Here is a 24,595-nt window from a genome sequence, read left to right as displayed (position 1 = left end):
GGAGCCTGTGCTCTGCAACGGGAGAGGCCACAGCAGTGAGAGGCCCATGTACCGCAAAAAAAAAAAAAAAAAAAAAAAAAAAAAAAAAAAAAAAATCAACGTCTGACTCCACAGCCCACATTTTTTTAAAATAAATGTATTTATTTTATTTTTGGCCGTGTTGGGTCTTCGCTGTTGTGTGCAGAAGCGATGCTTCTCTAGATGTGGCGAGTGGGGGCTACCCTTCATTGTGGTGCACGTTGCAGTGGCTTCTATTGTTGCGATGCACAGGCTCTAGGCACGCGGGCTTCACTAGTTGTGGCACGTGGGCGCAGGAGCTGTGGCTCGCGGGCTGTAGAGCACAGACTCAGTAGTTGTGACGCAGGGGCTTAGTGGCCCTGCGCCATGTGGGAATCTTCCAGGACCAGGGCTCAAACCCGTGTCCCCTGCATTGGCAGGCAGATTCTTAACCACTGTGCCACCAGGGAAGCCCAGCACAGCCCACATTTTTAACCTCCAAAAAATATTGCCCTCCTGAATAATAGAGTTTGCAGTTAAAAGACAAGGTTTTGTACAGCTCATTGCATATAAGTATTTTAAATAATCTTCACAGCACTGACAAGTGATTCTGTCGTGAAGACACAAGTAGCAGGGAATTCTCAAAGGAAACAGAAGCCATTTATTCCACAAAGACATAATTAAAAGAATATAATGAAGACCAAAAAAATCCAAGACATCTATTTCCAGGTTTTTGGAGTATCACTGGATATAGAGATATTTTAAGTGTATTTCTATAAACGGTTGACCCTTGAACAACAACATGATTAGGGGCACTGACCCTGCATGCAGTCAAAAATCCGCATATAACTTATAGTCAGCCCTCCATATATGCAGTTCCTCCATAACCATGATTCTGCATGCTCAGATGCAACCAATCACAGATCATGTAGTACTGTAGTATGTCCTGTTGAAAAAAAATCCACATATAAGTGGATGCACTGCAGTTTAAATGTTCAAGGGTCAACTGTAATAGGTTCTTAAGAATAGAAAACACCTGGGGCGGGGAGGCCATTCCCATGCAGATATGTCTGCTGCATTCCCAGTGAAGGGCCAGCTAAGTATGATTTGTGAGGCAAATCTGACGCACTATCTGTTTTGTGTATGGTCGGTGAGTTAAGAATGTCTTTTAGGGGGCTTCCCTGGTGGCGCAGTGATTGGGAGTCCGCCTGCCGTGCAGGGGACGCGGGTTCGTGCCCCGGCCTGGGAGGATCCCACATGCCGCGGAGCGGCTGGGCCCGTGGGCCCGTGGGCCATGGCCGCTGAGCCTGCTCGTCCGGAGCCTGTCCTCCGCAACGCGAGAGGCCACAATAGCGGGAGGCCACAACAGTGAGAGGCCCGCGTACCGCAAAAAAAAAAAAAAAAAAAAAAAAAAAAAAAAAAAAAAAAAAAAAAGAATGTCTTTTACATTTTAATGGTTGGTTTCAAAATTAGAAGCATAATATTTAACGACATAAAAATTATATGACATTAAAATTTCAGTGTCCATAGACAAAGTTTTGTTGGAATATAGCTACAGCCATACTCATTTGTCTATGTGTTCTCTATGGCTGCTTTCATGTTAACAGCAGCAGAGATGAGTAGTTGTGACAGAGACAACAAAGCCCCCCAAACTCAGAAATATTGACCAGTTGACTCTTTACAAAAAGAGCTGGCCAACCTTGTTATAGGTCATTTCTTCTGACTTAACTTCCAGTTCACTGAATCTGTCCTCAGTTGTATCTAATCTGTTACTAAATCCTTCTACTGAATTTTTAATTTTGGTCACTGTATTTTTCAATTCTATAAGTTTTGTTTTTCCAATCTAATGTTTTCCTTTTTATAGTTCCCTATTACATGGGTATAGTTCAATATTATCTTTATTTCCTTAAATAAAGTATATCTAATTGCTCTATTTTTTATTTTTTTGAATATTTGAACTTTATTTATTTTTTTATACAGCAGGTTCTTATTAAATATCCATTTTATACATATTAGTGTACATATGTCAATCCCAATCTCACAATTCATCACACCACCACCACCCACCCACACCACTTTCCCCCTTGGTGTCCATATGTTTGTTCTCCACATCTGTGTCTCAATTTCTGCCCTGCAAACTGGTTCAGCTGTACCATTTTCCTAGGTTCCACATATATGCGTTAATATATGATATTGTTTTTCTCTTTCTGACTTAATTCACTCTGTATGACAGTCTGTAGATCCATCCACGTCTCTACAAATGACCCAGTTTCGTTCCTTTTTATGGCTGAGTAATATTCCACTGTATGTATGTACCACATCTTCTTTATCCATTTGTCTGTCAATGGGCATTTAGGTTGCTTCCACGAACTGGCTATTGTAAATAGTGCTGCAATGAACATTGGGGTGCATGTGTCTTTTTGAATTATGGTTCTCTCTGGATATAGGCCCAGTAGTGGGATTGCTGGGTCGTATGGTAGTTCTGTTTTTAGTTTTATAAGGAACCTCCATACTGTTCTCCATGGTGGCTGTATCAATTTACAATCCCACCAACAGTGCAAGAGGGTTCCCTTTTCTCCACACTCTCTCCAGCATTTGTCGTTTGTATATTTTCTGATGATGCCCATTCTAACTGGTGTGAGGTGATACCTCATTGTAGTTTTGATTTGCATTTCTCTAATAATTAGTGATGTTCAGAAGCTTTTCATGTGCTCTTGGCCACCTTTAGGTCTTCTTTGGAGCAATGTCTATTTAGGTGTTCTGCCTGTTTTTTGATTAGGTTGTTTGTCTTTTTAATATTGAGCTGCATGAGCTGTTAATATATTTTGGAGATTAATTCTTTGTCCGTTGATTCATTAGCAAATATCTTCTCCCATTCTGAGGGCTTTTCGTCTTGTTTGTAGTTTCCTTTGCTTTGCAAAAGCTTTGAAGTTTCATTAGGTCCCATTTGTTTATTTTTGTTTTTATTTCCATTACTCTAGGAGGTGGATCAAAAAAGATTTTGCTGTGATTTATGTCAAAGAGTGTTCTTGGGCTTCCCTGATGGTGCAGTGGTTGGGAGTCTGCCTGCCGATGCAGGGGACGTGGGTTCGTGCCCTGGTCCGGGAGGATCCCACATGCCACGGAGCGGCTGGGCCCATGAGCCATGGCCTCTGGGCCTGTGCTTCCGGAGACTGTGCTCTTCAGTTGGAGAGGCCACGACAGTGAGAGGCCCGTGTACCGCATAAATAAATAAATAAAATTAAAAAAAAAAAAAAAAAAAAAAAAAAAGAGTGTTCTTTCTATGTTTTCCTCTAAGAGTTTTATAGTGTCCGGTCTTACATTTAGGTCTCTAATCCATTTTGAGTTTATTTTTGTGTATGGTGTTAGGGAGTGTTCTAATTTCATTCTTTTACATGTAGCTGTCCAGTTTTCCCAGCACCACTTATTGAAGAGACTGTCTTTTCTCCATTGTATATCCTTGCCTCCACTGTCATAGATTAGTTGACCATAGGTGTGTGGGTTTATCTCTGGGCTTTCTATCCGGTTCCACTGATCTATATTTCTGTTTTTGTGCCAGTACCATATTGTCTTGATTACTTAGCTTTGTAGTATAGTCTGAAGTCAGGGAGTCTGATTCCTCCAGCTCCGCTTTTTTCCCTCAAGACTGCTCTGGCTATTCGGGGTCTTTTGGGTCTCCATACAAATTTTAAGACTTTTTGTTCTAGTTCTGTAAAAAATGCCATTGGTAATTTGATAGGGATTGCAATGAATCTGTAGATTGCTTTGGGTAGTAGAGTCATTTTCACAATATTGATTCTTGCAATCCAAGTACATGGTATATCTCTCCAACTGTTGCTATCATCTTTAATTTCTTTCATCAGTGTCTTATAGTTTTCTGCATACAGCTCTTTTGTCTCCCTAGGTAGGTTTATTCTTAGGTATTTTATTCTTTTTGTTGCAGTGGTAAATGGGAGTATTTCCTTAATTGCTCTTTCAGATTTTTCATCATTAGTGTATAGGAATGCAAGAGATTGCTGTGCATTAATTTTGCATCTGAAAACTTTACCAAATTCATTGATTAGCTCTAGTAGTTTTCTGGTGGCACCTTTAGGATTCTCTACGTATAGTATCATGTCACCTGCAAACAGTGACAGTTTTACTTCTTCTTTTCCTATTTGGATTCTTTTTATTTCTTTTTCTTCTCTGATTGCCGTGGCTAGGACTTCCAAAACTATGTTGAATAATAGCAGCGAGAGTGGACATCCTTGTCTTGTTCCTGATCTTAGAGGAAATGCTTTCAGTTTTTCACCACTGAGAATGATGTTTGCTGTGGGTTTGTCTGTCATATATGGCCTTTATTATGTTGAGGTAGGTTCCCTCTATGCCTACTTTCCAGAGAGTTTTTATAATAAATGGGTGTTGAATTTTGTCAAAAGCTTCTTCTGCATCTATTGAGATGATCATATGGTTTTTATTTTTCAATTTGTTAATATGGTGTATCACATTGATTGATTTGCGTGTATTGAATAATCCTTGCATCCCTAGGATAAATACCACTTGATCATGGTGTATGATCCTTTCAATGTGTTGTTGGATTCTGTTTGCTAGTATTTTGTTGAGGATTTTTGCGTCTATGTTCATCAGTGATATTGGTCTGTAATTTTCTTTTTTTGTAGTATCTTTGTCTGGTTTTGGTATCAGGATGATGGTGACTTCATAGAATGAGTTTGGGAGTGTTCCTTCCATGCAATTTTTTGGAAGAGTTTGAGAAGGATGGGTGGTAGCTCTTCTCTAAATGTTTGATAGAATTCACCTGTGAAGCCATCTGGTCCTGGACTTTTGTTTGTTGGAAGATTTTTAATCACAGTTTCAATTTCATTACTTGTGATAGGTCTATTCATATTTTCTATTTCTCCTGGTTCAGTCTTGGAAGGTTATACCTTTCTAAGAATTTGTCCATTTCTTCCAGGTTGTCCACTCTACAAGCATAGAGTTGCTTGTAGTAGTCTCTTAGGATGCTTTGTATTTCTGTGGTGTCTGTTGTAACTTCTCCTTTTTCATTTCAAATTTTATTGATTTGAGTCCTCTCCCTCTTTTTGTTGATGAGTCTGGCTCGGCATGTTTCTCCTTGGGTTTATCCTCTGTGGGACTCTCTGCACTTCTTGGACTTGGGTGGCTATTTCCTTTCCCATGTTAGGGAAGTTTTTGACTATAATCTCTTCAAATATTTTCTCGGGTTCTTTCTCTCTCTCTTCTCCTTCTGGGACCCCTATAATGTGAATGTTGATGCATTGAATGTTGTTCCAGAAGTCTCTTAGGCTGTCTTCATTTCTTTTCATTCTTTTTTCTTTATTCTGTTCCACAGCAGTGAATTCCACCATTTTGTCTTCCAGGTCACTTATCGGTTCTTCTGCCTCAGTTATTCTGCTATTGATTCCTTCTAGTGTAGTTTTCATTTCAGTTAATGTATTGTTCATCTTTGTTTGTTTGTTCTTTAATTCTTCTAGGTCTTTGTTAAACATTTCTTGCGTATTCTCGATCTTTGCCTCCATTCTTTTTCTGAGGTCCTGGATCTTCTTCACTATCATTATTCTGTGTTCTTTTTCTGGAAGATTGCCTATCTCCACTTCATTTAGTTGTTTTTCTCAGGTTTTATCTTGTTCCTTCATCTGGTACATAGCCCTCTGCCTTTTCATCTTGTCTGTCTTTCTGTGAATGTGGTTTTTGTTCCACAGGCTGCAGGATTGTAGTTCTTCTTGCTTCTGCTGTCTGCCCTCTGGTGGATGAGGCTATCTAAGAGGCTTGTGCAAGTTTCCTGATGGAGGGGACTGGTCGTGGGTAGAGCTGGCTGTTGCTCTGCTGGGCTGAGCTCAGTAAAACTTTAATCTGCTTGTCTGCTGATGGGTGGAGCTGGGTTCCCTCCCTGTTGGTTGTTTGGGCTGAGGCGACAGAACACTGGAGCCTACCTGGGCTCTTTGGTGGGGCTAATGACAGACTCTGGGAGGGCTCACACCAGAGAGTACTTCCCTGAACTTCTGCTGCCAATGTCCTTGTCCCCACGGTGAGCCAAGCCAGCCCACGCCTCTGCAGCAGACCCTTCAACACCAGCAGGTTGGTTTGGTTCAGTCTCCTATGGGGTCACTGCTCCTTTCCCTGTGTCCCAATGTGCACACTCCTTTGTGTGTGCCCTCCAAGAGTGGAGTCTCCATATCCCCCAGTGCTGTTGAAATCCTGCAATCAAATCCCACTAGCCTTCAACGTCTAATTCTCTAGGAATTCGTCCTCCCATTGCTGGACCCCAGGTTCGGATGCCTGACGTGGAGCTCAGAACCTTCGCTCCAGTGGGTGGACTTCTGTGGTATAAGTGTTCTCCAGTTTGTGAGTCACCCACCCAGCAGTTATGGGATTTGACTTTATTGTGATTGCGCCCCTCCTACCGTCTCATTGCGGCTTCTCCTTTGTCTTTGGATGTGGGGTATCTTTTATGGTGACTTCCAGTGTCTCCCTGTCGATGATTGTTCAGCAGTTAGTTGTGATTCCGGTGCTCTCGCAGGAGGTAGTGAGAGCAGGTCCTTCTACTCTGCCATCTTGAACCAATCTATCTAATTGCTTTATAAACTGTGTCTGGTAATTCCAAATTCAGAAGTCTTTGTGGGTACCCCTCTGTTGTCTGTTTTTCATGGTTCTCTCTAATGGAGTCTTGTTTCCTTATGTGCTTAGTAGTTTTTCCTGTGAGCTATTCATTTCCTTGAAAAGTTATCTGTGAGGAATTCATGTCTTCCTCCAGAGAGGGACTGCAATTGCTTCTGCCAGGAGCTTGGAGGCACTGCCAGTCTGGAAGACGTTGGACGGAGTTCATAGCTTGAAGTCCGTGGATCACCTGAGTGATGAAAGCCCTGGCTGTGAGTATCAAGCGTTTCTTTTTTATTGACTTACTGCCCTGATCTGCTCAGAGCTCTGGGAATGTTTCCTGCAGTCCTGATTTAGAGGTACAGGTTTAGTTCTAGTTTATCCTTATGTTGAGTCCTTTGGGGTTCCAGTTCAGTGCAGAAAGGATGAAAAGATGGAAAATGTGGAAGTTAGTAGACCTGGAGGCTAGAATGAGAAAGTCTTACACTGAATCAGAGTTTCAGAGGAGGAGTAGGAGAAAATTTAAAGAGATAATGGCTAAAAATTTTCCAGAACATATGAATTCATACACTATAGACGCTAAATTAATCCAATCAAGATAAACAAAGAGAAATTCCTACATTTGTATATTTACTCATAGAATGCTTTCTTTTATTCTTCAAAAAAAAAACCTTAGGAAATGGACATTATTATCTACGTTTTTCATAAAGGAAAATTGTGATTCGGAGAGCCAAAATGAATTATCTAAGGTCATATAATTCTAAGCAGAAGGGGCAGAATTCAAATCCAGTTCTGTTCCAAGTTCAGGTCCTTTCCTATACATCAGAAATAGAACACAACACAACAGAGAAAGACTTCATAAGGGGAGATCTGAATATTGCTAAGGAATTACCTCCAAAACCCAGGATCCTTAACTTGGAAACTTCTCCCTGGAAGCAGGTAAAAACCTTTCCCATGTATCTGTGCTTTGTTCTGAAGATAGCATTGGATTAGAAAAGTTTTTACAGTAAGAGGCAGGGACGTTCTAGCTTATACCTTAAATTGTGAGTTAAATATAATGAAGCCAAGCCAGTTTCCCAGGCTAAAGACCAAGTTGACTCAAATGTTTTATGGAACTGGCCTGGTACACAAAAGAAAGCTATACAACAGCTTACTAGGTACCACCCAACTGTCAGGTCAGCAGGGCAGGAGTGTCCTCTTAATTCCCCTCCTTACACTGCTGAAGACAGTTTAAATAGTATAGTTAACGTGTCCTGGATAACATGTCTTTTGTTCATCACTGTGATTCAACTTGGTAAATTACTACATCTCTTCCGTTCTGGAGGCATTTCACTTGCTTATAGCTTATGCTTGATTTGTTTTTTGCCCAGAGCACTAAATTAAGAATTTTCTAAGGAAGAAGGCTGTGGATTTCCGGCATAATCAAGCCCCATTCCCTAGATGTTAACATGTGACTGACATGTCTATACTAGCTTGGTATATAGGAGAGACTCTTCCTCCCTCATGGCTGCCTCCATGATGTATAAAAGCTGGGAGAATTACAACACCTGAACTCATAGTATGAGGCACCAGAGCCAAGAAGCCAGTTGCCAGGAAAAGGGGCTAGATGCCAGACAACTCAGTGGGAAAGCCAAATAACCCTGGGTTTGATGCCTCGTATGTAGGTGCAGCCGTCACTATCAGAAGCAGCTGTGGTCAAGGCCTCATGCAAGAGAGGAAAGAAAGAGACACAATCCTGATCTTTCACGTCTGTCTGGTACAGGACAGGGGCAGAGGTGTACAAAGATGACTAACCACAGAAAGGAGCCACAGGCAGTTCTGCAACCATTTCCTGCACATCCACCACGTGAGGGGTCCTGTGCAGGGCATGAATGCAGACTGGATAGAGCCCAATCTCCAGGAAGCCCAGTCTAATGAGGGAAGCACACAGGCATCCACCTGTCATCCGTGCAGCCATGCAGCCATCCACGCAGCCATGAATTCAGTGTTTACTGAGCACCTAACAAACATATGGCAGCACTGCCTAGGTGCCCAAGAGGGCCAGGACAGGGAAGGACTCTGAAAGAATTAGATACCTATCTGAAAGCCTCCATAAATTCACCATTTCATTTCAATCCTTACAATGACCCTGTGAGGTAGGTATACTGATGTCCTCATGTTACAGGTGAAAGTGAGGTTCAGAGTGGTTAAGTGGTCCGCCCCAAATCACAAAGAAAGTAAATGGCAATCCGGGATTTGAACCAAGCACGGCCTGGTTCCGAGCCTGTGCTCTTAATAAATTAATAACTATTACACAGTTAATTATAGTATAATGAGATAATGGGTGTCAGAGGTAGAAAATTCACAGGAAGCAGAGGAAGAGATAATTAATTCTGTATAGGAAGGAGGTGGACTTTAAGTTTTCCTAGTGGACATGCAAGGAAAGGGGATTTCAGACACAGATAAAAAACATATAGAAGAGTAGAAGGGAAAGGGAGGATCGACCTGTGGGAGACAGACAGGAGTTAAAGCATGCAGGAAGCCTGAGCACAGAAGGCTATGCCTGCCTGGCTGCAGAGCATCTCTGAAAGGCTTTGCAATGCCTCCTGCTGTGACTCCATCATCCTCCACTCTGCAGCAGAAGCCTTTCCTCCTTGTCCTTCAAACTCCTGGCGGGAGCTCCTTCTGTAACAAGCTTCCTGTGCCAGCCAAATCTAAGGCCTTATGTTTGCACCCACAATCTCATCCTCTCCAGGCCCCTGCAGACTGTAATGTGCTCTAAGCTTCAGCTGACAGACTGAGGACAGAGGCCCCAGGGATCCACCAACAACCACAGGTGTGATGAGAGCTGGCCCTTCGAGGGTGGCCTCCAGCTCTCAGACCTCTCTACAACAGAGTCAAGGAACTGTCTCATTCTACTCACAGTTTAGAGTCCAACTTCAGGAGGAAGCCCAACCGATCATATTCTGAAAAAGAAAAACAAAGCAGAAAATGTCACTGGTGTCAAGCCACTGCTGACACTAGCAGATTACACTCCCCAACCCAGACCCAGACCACAAGGGCGGGCAACTGCTTCCAGACCCAAACACATAAGCCACAAGTAAATTTAAGTCACCAAACTCTTGCTGAACACCTGTCTTGTGAAGGACCAGGTTCAACGCCAGGTATTTCCCAGGCCTTATAGGCCAACCACTCCTATGCTGACATATAACTGTCCTCCTGTTCAAATGTGGTACTTGAAACTGAAATTTAGCCACTACATGGGACCCTTGGAGAAGTAAGAGGGTCAGAAGCAACCTCTGTTTCCTCTAAGCTATAAGCTCTAAGATTTATGTTGAATCAGTCATGTTAACTATGGGGTAAAAATATGGTAGCAAGGGGTGCTCAAATCCATGGCAATGATCCTCTTCATGACAATCACAAAGAAGCGATAGACCTGATTTCATAAAGGACAGGAAATTTAAAATGAAATCTAAAAACAAATTGGTAATACGTTTGCAACGAATGATAAATCATTGATATTGTACTTAATTTCTCTATATCTTGCCTCATTCTAAAACAAAGTTGAAGCAGTTTTACAAAATTTTCTGAAGTACAAGATTTTTTTTTTTTTTTTGGTATGCGGGCCTCTCACTGTTGTGGCTTCTCCCATTGCGGAGCACAGGCTCCGGACGCGCAGGCTCAGCAGCCATGGCTCACGGGCCCAGCCGCTCCGTGGCATGTGGGATCTTCCCGGACCAGGGCACGAACCCATGTCCCCTGCATCGGCAGGCGGACTCTCAACCACTGCGCCACCAGGGAAGCCCTGAAGTACAAGATTTTTAAAAAGAAGAAATCTTTTTAAAAATCTTGTAGGCAAAGGGGAAATCAGCATAGGAAAAATAATAAAAAGCAGCCAGGATAAGAATACCAAAAGTGGTTGTCCTAAGGTTTTATGTGCTTGCTGGAAGAGGATTATAGATATATCCCCAAGGTTTCTCACAGCTAAAACTAAAGGCAAAGCACTGTTTTAATGGTTTACAGTGTCCATAATATAAACCAGGAGAATCCCAGCTCTTCCTTTTTTTTTTTTTTTGATTTGCAATTTTATTTTATTTTATTTTTTTTATACAGCAGGTTCTTATTAGTTATCTATTTTATACATATTAGTGTATACATGTCAATCCCAATCTCCCAATTCATCCCACCCCCCTCCCCAACCCCCAGCTCTTCCTGATACTAAGAATTTAGGGAAGTTTCCTGTGTCCTCAAAAATATTTGTATAAAGAAATGACAGGAAGTGTCATAAGATTGTTTCATATAGCTTTATTCAATGATTGCAAAGTGTGTGTGTGTGTGTGTGTGTGTGTGTGTGTGTGTGTGTGTAAAGTAGCTGTGCCAAAATAAGGTGGTCTAGGAATGTAGTTAGTTGGCCTCGCTTAATCTGAGGGTAAAACCCAACACCAAGACCAAACAACTGTTTGGAAAAGGCCATGCAGCACAGCTTTCAAAGAACTCAGTCTTTAATAAACAATGAATGGCAAGAAGAGGGAAATTACACACACTGACAAGAACCTCACAGGAGCCACTCTGCAAGGCCAGTTAAGGCCAGACTGTGTACTTGCATGAGCAGCAGAGCTGCCGGGAGAGAATAATTCCTCTTCTTAAAACTGAAGATATAACAATTCCAACACACAACTCAACAGAAGGCTTGCCTCCTAAGAGAATAGACTTGGGCAAGTGAAAGCCTTTCCTCAAAATCATTCTGGTTTTGCTCTAATTCAGATAAATGGATAAGAGACTTTGCTTAACAGGAACTTATAAAAATCAATAAGGTTTTAATTTAAAAAATAAACTGAAAACAAAATTTGCCAAAAGAGTTAGTTTCAAAATTGAATACTCTTTCAACAATCCTATCTTATCATTCCATGAAAAAGAAAACCTCATTAACTTGCCAACACCTGTTGCTTTTTCTCCAAGTGGCCATAACCTTGGGAAAACTATCCTGTTACTCCTTCTCAGATCTGAGCTAAGACCCCCTTGGATATACAATGAATCCACATTTTGGCTGATTCCCTGCAGAGAGGCCAGAGAATATTTTCCCCTTGCTGCAAACTGAAACATCAGGGGCCAAGTAAGAACATAACATAAGCCAGGGAAGTGGGAGAATGTAATGCCCTCCTGCAGCAAATCACACAACTTATTTTAGTTGCACTAAAAACAAATCCTGTTGAAATGTCTTTTTCTCACCACATATTTTTGTATAGTAACCATGATTATATTTATGGGTTATTTTCCAATGGCATCTTAAGTTGTCTTTTACACACACACGTACACAAACACACTAACTGCACATTAAACACATAAGAATACTTTGTATCTCTAAATAAATTATGTCTCTCCTTTCCATGGCTCTTTTGGACTATCTTTTTTTCTCTTTTGTTAAGAAACAGGAGTACCAGGAATATTTCACTTTAGTCCTTAATTTAAGAAAAGGTAACTGCATGAGCCCAATGATGAAAAATGGCAACTGACATTGGCTTCAGGTCACAGAACCGAGAGGGAATGGAGTCCCTCCTGTCAAAGGGGGCAGCCCCCACCACCTCCAGCTAACTATGCCAGGCAGCAATGCAGGCCCAGCGTCGCCACATTTTCTGTTTTTATTTTTGTGGTACGCGGGCCTCCCACTGCTGTGGCCTCTCGCGTTGCGAAGCACAGGCTCCGGACGCGCAGGCTCAGTGGCCATGGCTCACGGGCCCGGCCACTCCGCGGCATGTGGGATCTTCCCAGACCGGGGCACGAACCCGCATCCTCTGCATCGGCAGGCGGACTCTCAACCACTGCGCCACCAGGGAAGCCCTCACATCTTCTGTCTTTTTAAAGCCAGGAATCTAGATCTTAAATTCCAGGGGTTAAAATTCCTCTATTTGTAAATACTGGCAATAGATTCAAGAAAAAATGAAAGATTATGAGGATCACCCAAAGTATGTCCATGGACAGGATTCAGGCAGCAGGCTAACAGTTTGTAAACTCTGTCCTACGCTGGCAGAGGGCTGGAGGCGTTTTTCTTTTGTGGCTGCATACTTAATAAATATTTGTTAACTGTTCTTATCAGGATTATTTGGTTACAGTGGTCATAAATCCAACAGGATGCTAAGATGCTAAGACAGTTTCAGCCAAGCCTCTAGGATGATAAGTTTCAGACACTGAAGTGAGGTGCTAGATTAGGATGCAGATTTTCCAAGGAAATATCTGAAAACTTGTTACATCATTCTAAAAGCTCTCCCAACATCAAATATAAAAGTAACTGGTTGTGAGACATTAAGGGAGAGAGGACTTGAAGAATTTCTTTGGAGACAGCAGTGTTATGAACTCCACCTTCCTGCAGGGGAAAAATGGGTAGTACTTGGCTCTTACTAAAGCCTGGTGAGAAAAGCTTAACATGACCCTTAAAGAATGGGGAATACAGTGGACTGCCAGGTGTCTGAATTCTACCTGAGAAACATAAAGGACACAAGATGCACTGGCTGCAAAGGATAGAGCTGCATGGCAACTGGCCTGCACGCCCAGAATTTGTTGCAGAAAATGATGCATGAATAAGCTAGTTTGGGTTGTTTTAGGTCCTTTCCTAAAGATGTGTCCAGCAGGCTGAAGGGTCCTCAGCAGATAGAATCAAGAGCAGACACCGGGAGTCCCAGGAGCTACAGAAGGAGTGAGTGACAAGGCTTTGGTGAGTGCATTGCCCACATCAGGAGACCTACAGAGGAGAGGTCCCCAGATGGAGGGGTCTCCAAAATGTCTACAAGAGAACCCCACAAGGGTCAGCTTTACACACTTGCCAGTTCAGGGAGTGCTGACACTATCTTGTGTCTTCTCTGCTCATTCCCTCTCCTTTCCCCACCAACTCCAGAGAGGTCCAAAACCGCAGCCAGCAACTGGGGGATGAGTGGAAGGAGGAGGACAAGCAGGGCACATCCCCTCCCTGGGTCGGCACCGCTGGTTCTAAGCCCTGTGCAGGGAGGGGAAGTCACTGCAGCTCTGAACGAACAGAAAGCTATGACCATTGCCATAAGGCAGGACACTAATTTTGGAATTGGTGATTCAATGTGACCATGGGATTTCTATTACCTCAGAGGTACCAAAAAGTTCTCTGGACCTCCCACACTGAAAATGTCTTATGGGGACAGAGAGACACCAATGAAAGTGGCTGTGATTATCCCCTGATGTTTCCTGCATGTTCAACATACTGGTTGCACTAACTTAGGCAAATACGGTGATTCAGCGGTTCACATAACCAAAGCATGGGAAGGGCCAGGGTGCAGAGGGCTTCAGAGATGACTGAAAGTGACTGGAATGCCAGCAGGCCTCCCTCAGTTAGCTTTACTCTCCCCGACTAGCTTTCTTCCTAAGTCAGGACACATAGCCAGTAGCAATTCGCAGGCCATATCTTCAGTTCTGCCACTGAAAAGGGCATGAGACCTGGCATCTCTGCTCCTAATGGCAAAACTCCCAGGGAAGGGCTACAAGGGGTCTAGCTTGCATCAGCTCCTCACCCACTGTCTGAATCACAGTGATCAAGAAGATGGGGTTTGTGAAAAGTTATGATTCTGACATGACACACCTGGTTAGAAGGAGCATTTACCAGAAGGAGGAATGTGTTGTCCTGAACAAATAAAAGCTCCTGGGAACAGCAAGAAGTCCTTGGAAAACTTAAAGCTAGCCCAGTCTCCCAGGTATAATAGGTATACCCACTGTTAAAATGGGCCACAGACTTTTTTTCTCCTGTCCTCGTCCATTCTGCTGTGGTTTTTTTCTTCCTTGGCCAATCTCCTCTTTAAATCTTTCTCATAATGCCCTCTGGACCCCATATGCCAATCACCTGGCTTACTTCCCTCTACCTCCTAGCAGACCTGAAGCCTGAAGCCTGACTCTGCCCTGCAAGACCTGGCTTTTCCCGTGGCTCTCAATAGGAGGCTGCTTTTTCTCTCAAATGCCAAGCACCTTTGGGTAGTGAGAAGTGAGTGATTATGATGTGCTGTGGTATAGTTTTCACCATTTTTCTTGTGTTTGGGGTTCACTGAGATTCTGGGATCTGTGGGTTTATAGTTTTAATCAAACTTGAAAATATCTTGGCTGTTACTTCCTCAAAACTTTTTCTGCCCTCCCCTCTCTTCTGGGGGCTCCAGTTACACATGTATCAGGCTGCTTGACATCCCACCATGCACTGACACTCTGTTCATTTGTTTCTAGTAATTTTTAGATGGTTTCTATTGATATATCTTATAGTTCACTACTTTTTCTTCTGCAGTGTCTAATCTGTCATTTATACATTGAGTATATTTTTCTTCTCAAACACTATTTTTCATATCTAAGATTCTTTTTTATATCTTACATGCCTTCCCTTAATATTCTCATGCTTTCTTCTACCTTCTTGAAGATATGGAATATGTTTTAACATCTTTGCCTGCTAATTCTATCATCTGTGTTATCTCTACGCCTATTTCTATCAACTGATTTTTCTCCTCATATGGGCTGTATTTTCAAGCTTTTCTGAACTACCTGGTCATTCCTTTTTTTTTTTTTAATTGAAGTATAGTTGATGTACAATATTATATACAATATAATACAATATAGTGATTCACAATTTTTAAAGGTTATACTTCATTTATAGCTATTATAAAATATTGGCTAAATTCCCTGTGCTGTACAATAATATCGTTGTACCTTACTTTATACCTAATAGTTAGCACCTCTTAATCCCCTATCCCTATATTGCCCTGCCCCCCTTTCCTCTTCCCTCTGGAAACTGCTAGTTTGTTCTCTATATCTGTGAGTCTGTTTCTTTTTTGTTATATTCACTAGTTTGCTCTGTTTTTTAGATTCCACATATAAGTGATATAATATAGTATTTGTCTTCTTCTGTCTGACTTATTTCACTTTGCATAATACCCTCCAAGTGCAACCATGTTGTTGCAAATGGCAAAATTTCATTCTCTTTTTGTCTTAATTTATTGAAGTATAGTTGATTTACAATATTGTGTTAGTTTCAGGTGTATAGCACCTGAAGTTATACATATACATTCTTTTTCAGATTATTTTTTCCTTTATATATTATTACAAAATATTGAGTATAGTTCCCTGTAGGTCCTTGTTGGTTAGCTATTTTACATACAGTAGTGTGTATATGTTCATCCCAAACTCCTAATTTATCCCTCCCCCTCTTTCCCCTTTGGTAACTATAAGTTTGCTCTCTATGTCTGTGGGTCTATTTCTGTTTTGTAATATGTACATTTGTATCTTTTTTTTTTAGATTCCACATTTTGGCATTATCATATGATATTTGTCTTTCTCTGTCTGGCTTACTTCACTTAGTATGATAATCTTTAGGTCAATCCATATTGCTGCAAATGGCATTATTTCATTCCTTTTTATGGCTATGTAATATTCCATTGTATATATGTACCACATCTTTTTTTATCCATTCATCTGTCAATGGACATTTAGGTTGCTTCCACGTCTTGGCTACTGCAATGAACCTTGGGGTGCATGTATCTTTTCCAATTATAGTTTTGTCCAGATATATGTCCAGGAGATCACTGGATCATATGGTAACTCTATTTTTAGTTTTTTAAGGAACCTCCATACTGTTTTCCATAGTGGCTGTATCAATTTACATTCCCACCAATAGTGTAGGGGGCTTCCCTCTTCTCCACACCTTCTCCAGTATTTATTATTTGTAGAGTTTTTGATGATAGCCATTCTTACCAATGTGAGGTGATACCTCATTGTGGTTTTGATTTGCATTTCCCTAATAATTAGTGAGGTTGAACCTCTTTTCACATGCCTGTTGACCATCTGCACTTCCTCTTTAGAAAAATGTCTATTTAGGTCTTCTGCGCATTTTTTTAAATCCAAAATGTGTTTATTGGGATGGTTTCCTATTCATCTTGATTCCAGGTGCTTTTAGTGCTGCTTTCATCTGAAGGAGCATCCTTCTGCAAGCCTTGCTTTTCCTCCTGTAGGGTGGCAGAGGATGGTAGAGCAGCCAACACACAAAACTACTGTTTGTGCATGGTTAAAGATGGTGGTGATTTTATAGCATCCTGGGCATTTCACATCCATGAAATAGGAATTGGGGCTCTGCACCAGGTGCTTCTTCTTGTGTTTCCTCTTCTCCTCTTCTGGAGAGGGATGAAGGAGATCCTTTGTGAGAGGCATATTCTCGTGGGGAGGTCGTCACTGTGGGAAAGGCTTCTGTGCATTTTTAAATTGGGTGGTTTGTTTATGTTGTTTTATGAGCTGTTTATATATTCTGGATATTAATTCCTTATTGGTCATATCATTTGCAAATATTTTCTCCCATTCAGTAGGTTGTCTTTTCATTTTGTTGATGGTTTCCTTTGCTGTGCAAAAGCTTTTAAGTTTCATTAGGTCCCATTTGTTTATTCTTGTTTTTATTTCCTTTGCTTTAGGAGAGGAAAGCAAATATTGAAAAAATATTGCTACAATTTATGTCAAAGAGTGTTCTGCCTATGTTTTCCTCTAGGAGTTTCATAGTATCCAGTCTTACATTTAAGTCTTTAATTCATTTTGAGTTTATTTTTGTATATGGTGTTAGAGAATCTTCTAATTTCACTCTTTTACATGTAGCTGTCCAGTTTTCCCAGCACCACTTACTTGAAGAGACTGTCTTTTCTCCATTGTATGTCCTTGCCTCCTTTGTTTTAGATTAATTGACCACAAGTGCATGGGTTTATTTTTGGGCTATTCTGTTCCATTGATCTATGTGTCTGTTTTGGTGCCAGGACCATACTGTTTTGATTACTGTAGCTTTCTAGCATAGCCTGAAATCAGAGAGTGTGATTTCTCCAACTCTGTTCTTCTTTCTCAAGATTGTTTTGGCTATTCAGGGTCTTTTGAGTTTCCATACAAATTTTAAAATTATTTGTTGTAGTTCTGTGAAAAATGCCATTGGTATTTTGCTAGAGATTGCACTGAATCTGTAGGTTGCCTTGGGTAGTATGGTCATTTTCATAATATTAATTCTTCCAGTTAATTCTTCCAACATGGTATATCTTTCCATCTGTTTGTGTTGTCTTCAGTTTTTTTCATCAGTGTCTTACAGTTTACCAAGCATTATTCCTAGGTATTTTATTCTTTCTGATGTGATAGTAAATGGAATTGTTTCCTTTATTTCTCTCTCTGATAGTTCATTGTTAGTGTATAGAAATGCAGTCTGGAGAGAGGGGGAAGATGGCAGAACAGTAAGACGTGGAGATCACCTTCCTCCCCACAGATACACCAGAAATACATCTACACGAGGAACAACTCCTACAGAACACCTACTGAATGCTGGCAGAAGACCTCACACGTCCCAAAAGGCAAGAAACTCCCCCACGTACCTGGGTAGGGCAAAAGAAAAAAGAATAAACAGAGACAAAAGAATAGGGACGGGACCTGCACCAGTGCAAGGGAGCTGTGAAGGAAGAAAGGTTTCCACACACTAGGAAGCCCCTTCGCGGGCGGAGACTGCGGGTGGCGGGCGCGGGGGGAAGCTTCGGAGCCGCGGAGGAGAGCACAGCAACAGGGGTGCGGAGGGCAAAGCGGAGAGATTCCCGCACAGAGGATCGGTGCCGACCCGCACTCACCAGCCCGAAAGGCTTGTCTGCTCACCTGCCAGGGCGGGTGGGGCTGGGAGCTGAGGCTTGGGCTTTGGTCGGAGCGCAGCGAGAGGGCTGGGGTTGGTGGCCTGAACACAGCCTACAGGGGGTTAGTGCACCACGGCTAGCCGGGAGGGGGTCCGGGGAAAAGTTTGGACCTGCCGAAAAGGCAAGAGACTTTTTCTTCCCTCTTTGTTTCCTGGTGCATGAGGAGAGGGGATTAAGAACGCTGCTTAAAGGAGCTCCAGAGACGGGCACGAGCCGCGGCTAACAGCGCGGACCCCAGAGACGGTCATGAGACGCTAAGGCTGCTGCTGCCACCACCAAGAAGCCTGTGTGCGAGCGCAGGTCATTATCCACACCTCCCCTCCCGAGAGCCTGTGCAGCCCACCGCTGCCAGGGTCTCGTGATCCAGCGACAACTTCCCCGGGAGAACGCATGGCGCGCCTCAGGCTGGTGCAACATCCCGCTGGCCTCTGCCGCTGCAGGCTCACCCGGCATCTGCACCCCTCCCGCCCCCCAGCCTGAGTGAGCCAGAGCCCCCGTGTCAACTGCTCCTTTAACCCCGTCCTGTCTGAGCAAAGAACAGACGCCCTTCTGCGACCTACACGCAGAGGCGGCACCAAATCCAAAGCTGAGCCCCGGGAGCTATGAGAACAAAGAAGAGAAAGGGAAATCTCTCCCAGCAGTCTCAGGAGCAGTGGATTAAATCCCCACAATCAACTTGATGTACCTGCATCTGTGGAATACATGAATAGACAACGAATCATCCCAAATTGAGGAGGTGGACTTTGAGAGCAAGATTTATTATTTTTTCCCTTTTTCCTCTTTTTGTGAGTGTGTATTCTTCTGTGTGAGATTTTGTCTGTATAGCTTTGCTTTCACCATTTGTCCTAGGGTTCTATCCATCTGTTGTTTTTTATTTAAAAAAATTTTTTTCTTAATAATTATTTTTTATTTTAATAAGGTTATTTTATTTTATCTTACTTTATCTTATTTTATCTTCTTTCTTTCTTTCTACTTTTTCTCCCTTTTATTCTGAACCGTGTGGATGAAAGGCTCTTGGTGCTGCAGTCAGGAGTCAGTGCTGTGTCTCTGAGGTGGGAGAGCCAACTTCAGGACACTGGTCCACAAGAGACCTCCCAGCTCCACATAATATCAAATGGCGAAAATCTCCCAGAGATCTCCATCTCAACACCAGCTCCCAGCTTACTCAACGAAGAGCAAGCTACAGTGCTGGACATCCTATGCCAAACAACTAGCAAGACAGGAACACAACCCCACCCATTAGCAGAGAGGCTGCCTAAAAGCATAATAAGTCCACAGACACCCCAAAACACACCACCAGACGTGGACCTGCCCACCAGAAAGACAAGATCCAGCCTCATCCACCAGAACACAGGCACTAGTCCCCTCCACCAGGAAGCCTACACAACCCACTAAACCAGCTTTAGCCACTGAGGACAGACACCAAAAACAACAGGAACTATGAACCTGCAGCCTGCAAAAAGGAGACCCAAAACACAGTAAGATAAGCAAAATGAGAAAAGAGAAAAACACACAGCAGATGAAGGAGCAAGATAAAAACCCACCAGACCTAACAAATGAAGAGGAAATAGGCAGTCTACCCGAAAAAGAATTCAGAATACTGATAGTAAAGATGACCCAAAATCTTGGAAAGAGAATAGAGAAAATGTAAGAAACATTTAACAAGGACCTAGGAAAACTAAAGATGAAACAAGCAATGATGAGCAACACAATAAATGAAATTAAAAATACTCTAGATGGGATCAATAGCAGAATAACTGAGGCAGAAGAACGGATAAGTGACCTGGAAGATAAAATAGTGGAAATAACTACTGCAGAGCAGAATAAAGAAAAAAGAATGAAAAGAACTGAGGACAGTCTCAGAGACCTCTGGGACAACATTAAACGCACCAACATTCGAATTATAGGGGTCCCAGAAGAAGAAGAGAAAAAGAAAGGGACTGAGAAAATATTTGAAGAGATTATAGTTGAAAACTTCCCTAAGATGGGAAAGGAAATAGTTAATCAAGTCCAGGAAGCACAGAGAGTCCCATACAGGATAAATCCAAGGAGAAACAAGCCAAGACACATATTAATCAAACTGTCAAAAATTAAATACAAAGAAAACATGTTAAAAGCAGCAAGGGAAAAACAACAAATAACACACAAGGGAATCCCCATAAGGTTAACAGCTGATCTTTCAGCAGAAACTCTTCAAGCCAGAAGGGACTGGCAGGACATATTTAAAGTGATGAAGGAGAAAAACCTATAACCAAGATTACTCTACCCAGCAAGGATCTCATTCAGATTTGATGAAGAAATTAAAACCTTTACAGACAAGCAAAAGCTGAGAGAGTTCAGCACCACCAAACCAGCTTTACAACCAATGCTAAAGGAACTTCTCTAGGCAAGAAACACAAGAGAAGGAAAAGACCTACAATACCAAACCCAAAACAATTAAGAAAATGGGAATAGGAACATACATATCGATAATTACCTTAGCTGTAAATGGATTAAATGCTCCCACCAAAAGACACAGACTGGCTGAATGGATACAAAAACAAGACCCATATATATGTTGTCTACAAGAGACCCACTTCAGACCTAGAGACACATACAGACTGAAAGTAAGGGGATGGAAAAAGATATTCCATGCAAATGGAAACCAAAGGAAAGCTGGAGTAGCAATTCTCATATCAGACAAAATAGACTTTAAAATAAAGACTATCAGAAGAGACAAAGAAGGACACTACATAATGACCAAGGGATCGATCCAAGAAGAAGATATAACAATTGTAAACATTTATGCACCCAACATAGGAACACCTCAATACATAAGGCAAATACTAAAAGCCATAAAAGGGGAAATCGACAGTAACACAGTCATAGTAGGGGACTTTAACACCCCACTTTCACCAATGGACAGATCATCCAAAATGAAAATAAATAAGGAAACACAAGCTTTAAATGATACATTAAACAAGATGCACTTAATTGATATTTATAGGACATTCCATCCCAAAACAACAGAATACACATTTTTCTCAAGTGCTCATGGAACATTCTCCAGGATAGATCATATCTTGGGTCACAAATCAAGCCTTGGTAAATTTAAGAAAATTGAAATTGTATCAAGTACCTTTTCTGACCACAATGCTATGAGACTAGATATCAATTACAGGAACAGATCTGTAAAAAATACAAACACATGGAGGCTAAACAATACACTACTTAATAATCAAGTGATCACTGAAATCAAAGAGGAAATAAAAAAATACATAGAACCAAATGACAATGGAGACATGAAGACCCAAAACCTATGGGATGCAGCAAAAGCAGTTCTAAGAGGGAAGTTTATAGCAATACAATCCTACCTTAAGAAACAGGAAACATGTCGAATAAACAACCTAACCTTGCACTTAAAGCAATTAGACAAAGAAGAACAAAAACCCCCCAAAGTTAGCAGAAGGAAAGAAACCATAAAGATCAGATCAGAAATAAATGAAAAAGAAATGAAGCAAACGATAGCAAACATCAATAAAACTAAAAGCTGGTTCTTTGAGAAGATAAACAAAATTGATAAACCATTAGCCAGACTCATCAAGAAAAAAAGGGAGAAGATTCAAATCAATAGAATTAGAAATGAAAAAGGAGAAGTAACAACTGACACTGCAGAAATACAAAAGATCATGAGAGATTACTACAAGCAACTCTATGCCAATAAAATGGACAACCTGGAAGAAACGGACAAATTCTTAGAAATGCACAACCTGCCAAGACTGAATCAGGAAGAAATAGAAAATATGAACAGACCAATCACAAGCACTGAAATTGAAACTGTGATTAAAAATCTTCCAATAGGGCTTCCCTGGTGGTGCAGTGGTTCAGAGTCCGCCTGCTGATGCAGGGGACGCGGGTTCATGCCCCAGTCCAGGAAGTCCACATGCCATGGAGCGGCTGGGCCCATGAGCCATGGCCACTGAGCCTGGGCGTCCAGACCCTATGCTCCGCAACGGGAGAGGCCACAACAGTGACAGGCCCGCGTACCGCAAAAAAAAAAAAAACAAAACTTCCAACAAACAAAAGCCCAGGACCAGATGGCTTCACAGGCGAATTCTGTCAAACATTTAGAGAAGAGCTAACACCTATCCGTCTCGAACTCTTGCAAAATATAGCAGAGGGAGGAACACTCCCAAACTCATTCTATGAGGTCACCATCACCCTGATACCAAAACCAGACAAGGATGTCACAAAGAAAGAAAACTACAGGCCAATATCACTGATGAACATAGATGCAAAAATCCTCAACAAAATACTAGCAAACAGAATCCAACAGCACATTAAAAGGATCATACACCATGATCAAGTGGGGTTTATTCCAGGAATGCAAGGATTCTTCAAATACGCAAATCAATCAACATGATATACCATATTAACAAATTGAAGGAGAAAAACCATATGATCATCTCAATAGATGCAGAGAAAGCTTTCAACAAAATTCAACACCCATTTATGATAAAAACCCTGCAGAAAGTAGGCATAGAGGGAACTTTCCTCAACATAATAAAGGCCATATATGACAAACCCACAGCCAACATCGTCCTCAATGGTGAAAAACTGAAAGCATTTCCACTAAGATCAGGAACAAGACAAGGTTGCCCACTCTCACCACTCTTATTCAACAGAGTTTTGGAAGTTTTAGCCACAGCAATCAGAGAAGAAAAGGAAATAAAAGGAATCCAAATTGGAAAAGAAGAAGTAAAACTGTCACTGTTTGCAGATGATATGATACTATACATAGAGAATCCTAGAGATGTCACCAGAAGACTACTAGAGCAAATCAATGAATTTGGAAAAGTAGCAGGATACAAAATTAATGCACAGAAATCTCTTGCATTCCTATACACTAATGATGAAAAATCTGAAAGTGAAATCAAGAAAACACTCCCATTTACCACTGCAACAAAAAGAATAAAATATCTAGGAATAAACCTACCTAAGGAGACAAAGGACCTGTATGCAGAAAACTATAAGACACTGATGAAAGAAATTAAAGATGATACAAATAGATGGAGAGATATACCATGTTCTTGGATTGGAAGAATCAACATTGTGAAAATGACTCTATTACCCAAAGCAATCAACAGATTCAATGCAATCCCTATCAAACTACCACTGGCATTTTTCACAGAACTAGAACAAAAAAATTCACAATTTGTATGGAAACACAAAAGACCCCGAATAGCCACAGCAATCTTGAGAACGAAAAATGGAGCTGGAGGAATCAGGCTCCCTGACTTCAGACTATACTACAAAGCTAAGTAATCAAGACAGTATGGTACTGGCACAAAAACAGAAAGATAGATCAATGGAACAGGATAGAAAGCCCAGAGATAAACCCATGCACATATGGTCACCTTATCTTTGATAAAGGAGTTAGGAATGTACAATGGAGAAAGGACAGCCTCTTCAATAAGTGGAGCTGGGAAAACTGGACAGGTACATGTAAAAGTATGAGATTAGATCACTCCCTAACACCATACACAAAAATAAGCTCAAAAGTGATTAAAGACCTAAATGTAAGGCCAGAAACTATCAAACTCTTAGAGGAAAACATAGGCAGAACACTCTATGACATAAATCACAGCAAGATCCTTTCTGACCCACCTCCTAGAGTAATGGAAATAAAAACAAAAATAAACAAATGGGACCTAATGAAACTTCAAAGCTTTTTCACAACAAAGGACACCATAAAGAAGACCAAAAGACAACCCTCCGAATGGGAGAAAATATTTGCAAATGAAGCAACTGACAAAGGATTAATCTCCAAAGTTTACAAGCAGCTCATGCAACTCAATAACAAAAAAACAAACAACCCAATCCAAAAATGGGCAGAAGACCTAAATAGACATTTCTCCAAAGAAGATATACAGACTGCCAACAAACACATGAAAGAATGCTCAACATCATTAATCATTAAAGAAATGCAAATTTCAGTTTCTGGCTTTTACTTTGGGGTTCCTTTTTGATGACTCCAAATTTGTCAGGGTAATTTCCTCCTGTCATTTATAAAAGCCTAAAATTTAACCTTCTCCACAAAGACTTCTGGAGGCTCCTGAGTAACACATTACTGCCCCATCTCCAACCCAGCCAGGGATCTCATCTGACAAGCATTCTATTCTCACATTCACAAGCGGTTACTGAATATGCCACATATTCCTAAGCTGTTACTGTGCACAGTCCCTCACAGAGTTCTCTGACTAGCAGGAAAGCTTAAGTATAATCTTTAGGAAATATAAACCAGAATAGAAAGCGATCAGGAAGTCATAGGCATAATGCTC

General features: G+C 41.4%; 2 protein-coding genes across 10 annotated transcripts in view; both read right to left on the bottom strand.

Moving 5' to 3' along the window:
• The window catches only part of ST3GAL3 (ST3 beta-galactoside alpha-2,3-sialyltransferase 3), a 197,747-nt gene that overhangs the window by 86,810 nt on the left and 86,342 nt on the right, over nucleotides 1–24,595 (bottom strand). For all 9 annotated transcript variants that reach the window (XM_065887670.1, XM_065887678.1, XM_065887663.1 and 6 more), the window contains one exon: nucleotides 9,512–9,554. In XM_065887670.1, the coding sequence (XP_065743742.1) occupies nucleotides 9,512–9,554 (43 nt within the window). The remainder of the gene's footprint in view (nucleotides 1–9,511; nucleotides 9,555–24,595) is intronic.
• On the bottom strand, nucleotides 16,543–16,785 carry LOC136131403 (small ribosomal subunit protein eS27-like). The gene has a single exon (XM_065888183.1). It carries the CDS (start codon nucleotides 16,783–16,785, stop codon nucleotides 16,543–16,545), a length of 243 nt encoding a protein of 80 aa, XP_065744255.1.

The sequence above is a fragment of the Phocoena phocoena genome, chromosome 1 (assembly GCF_963924675.1).
Source record: "Phocoena phocoena chromosome 1, mPhoPho1.1, whole genome shotgun sequence".
NCBI lineage: Eukaryota > Metazoa > Chordata > Mammalia > Artiodactyla > Phocoenidae > Phocoena > Phocoena phocoena.
The sequence above is the reverse complement of the archived record's forward strand: the minus strand, read 5'-3'. Positions and strand labels throughout refer to the sequence as shown.

What these genes read in the sequence shown, in the direction of transcription:
- LOC136131403 (XM_065888183.1), bottom strand. Translation starts at nt 16,785, where the DNA reads ATGCCTCTCACAAAGGATCTCCTTCATCCCTCTCCAGAAGAGGAGAAG.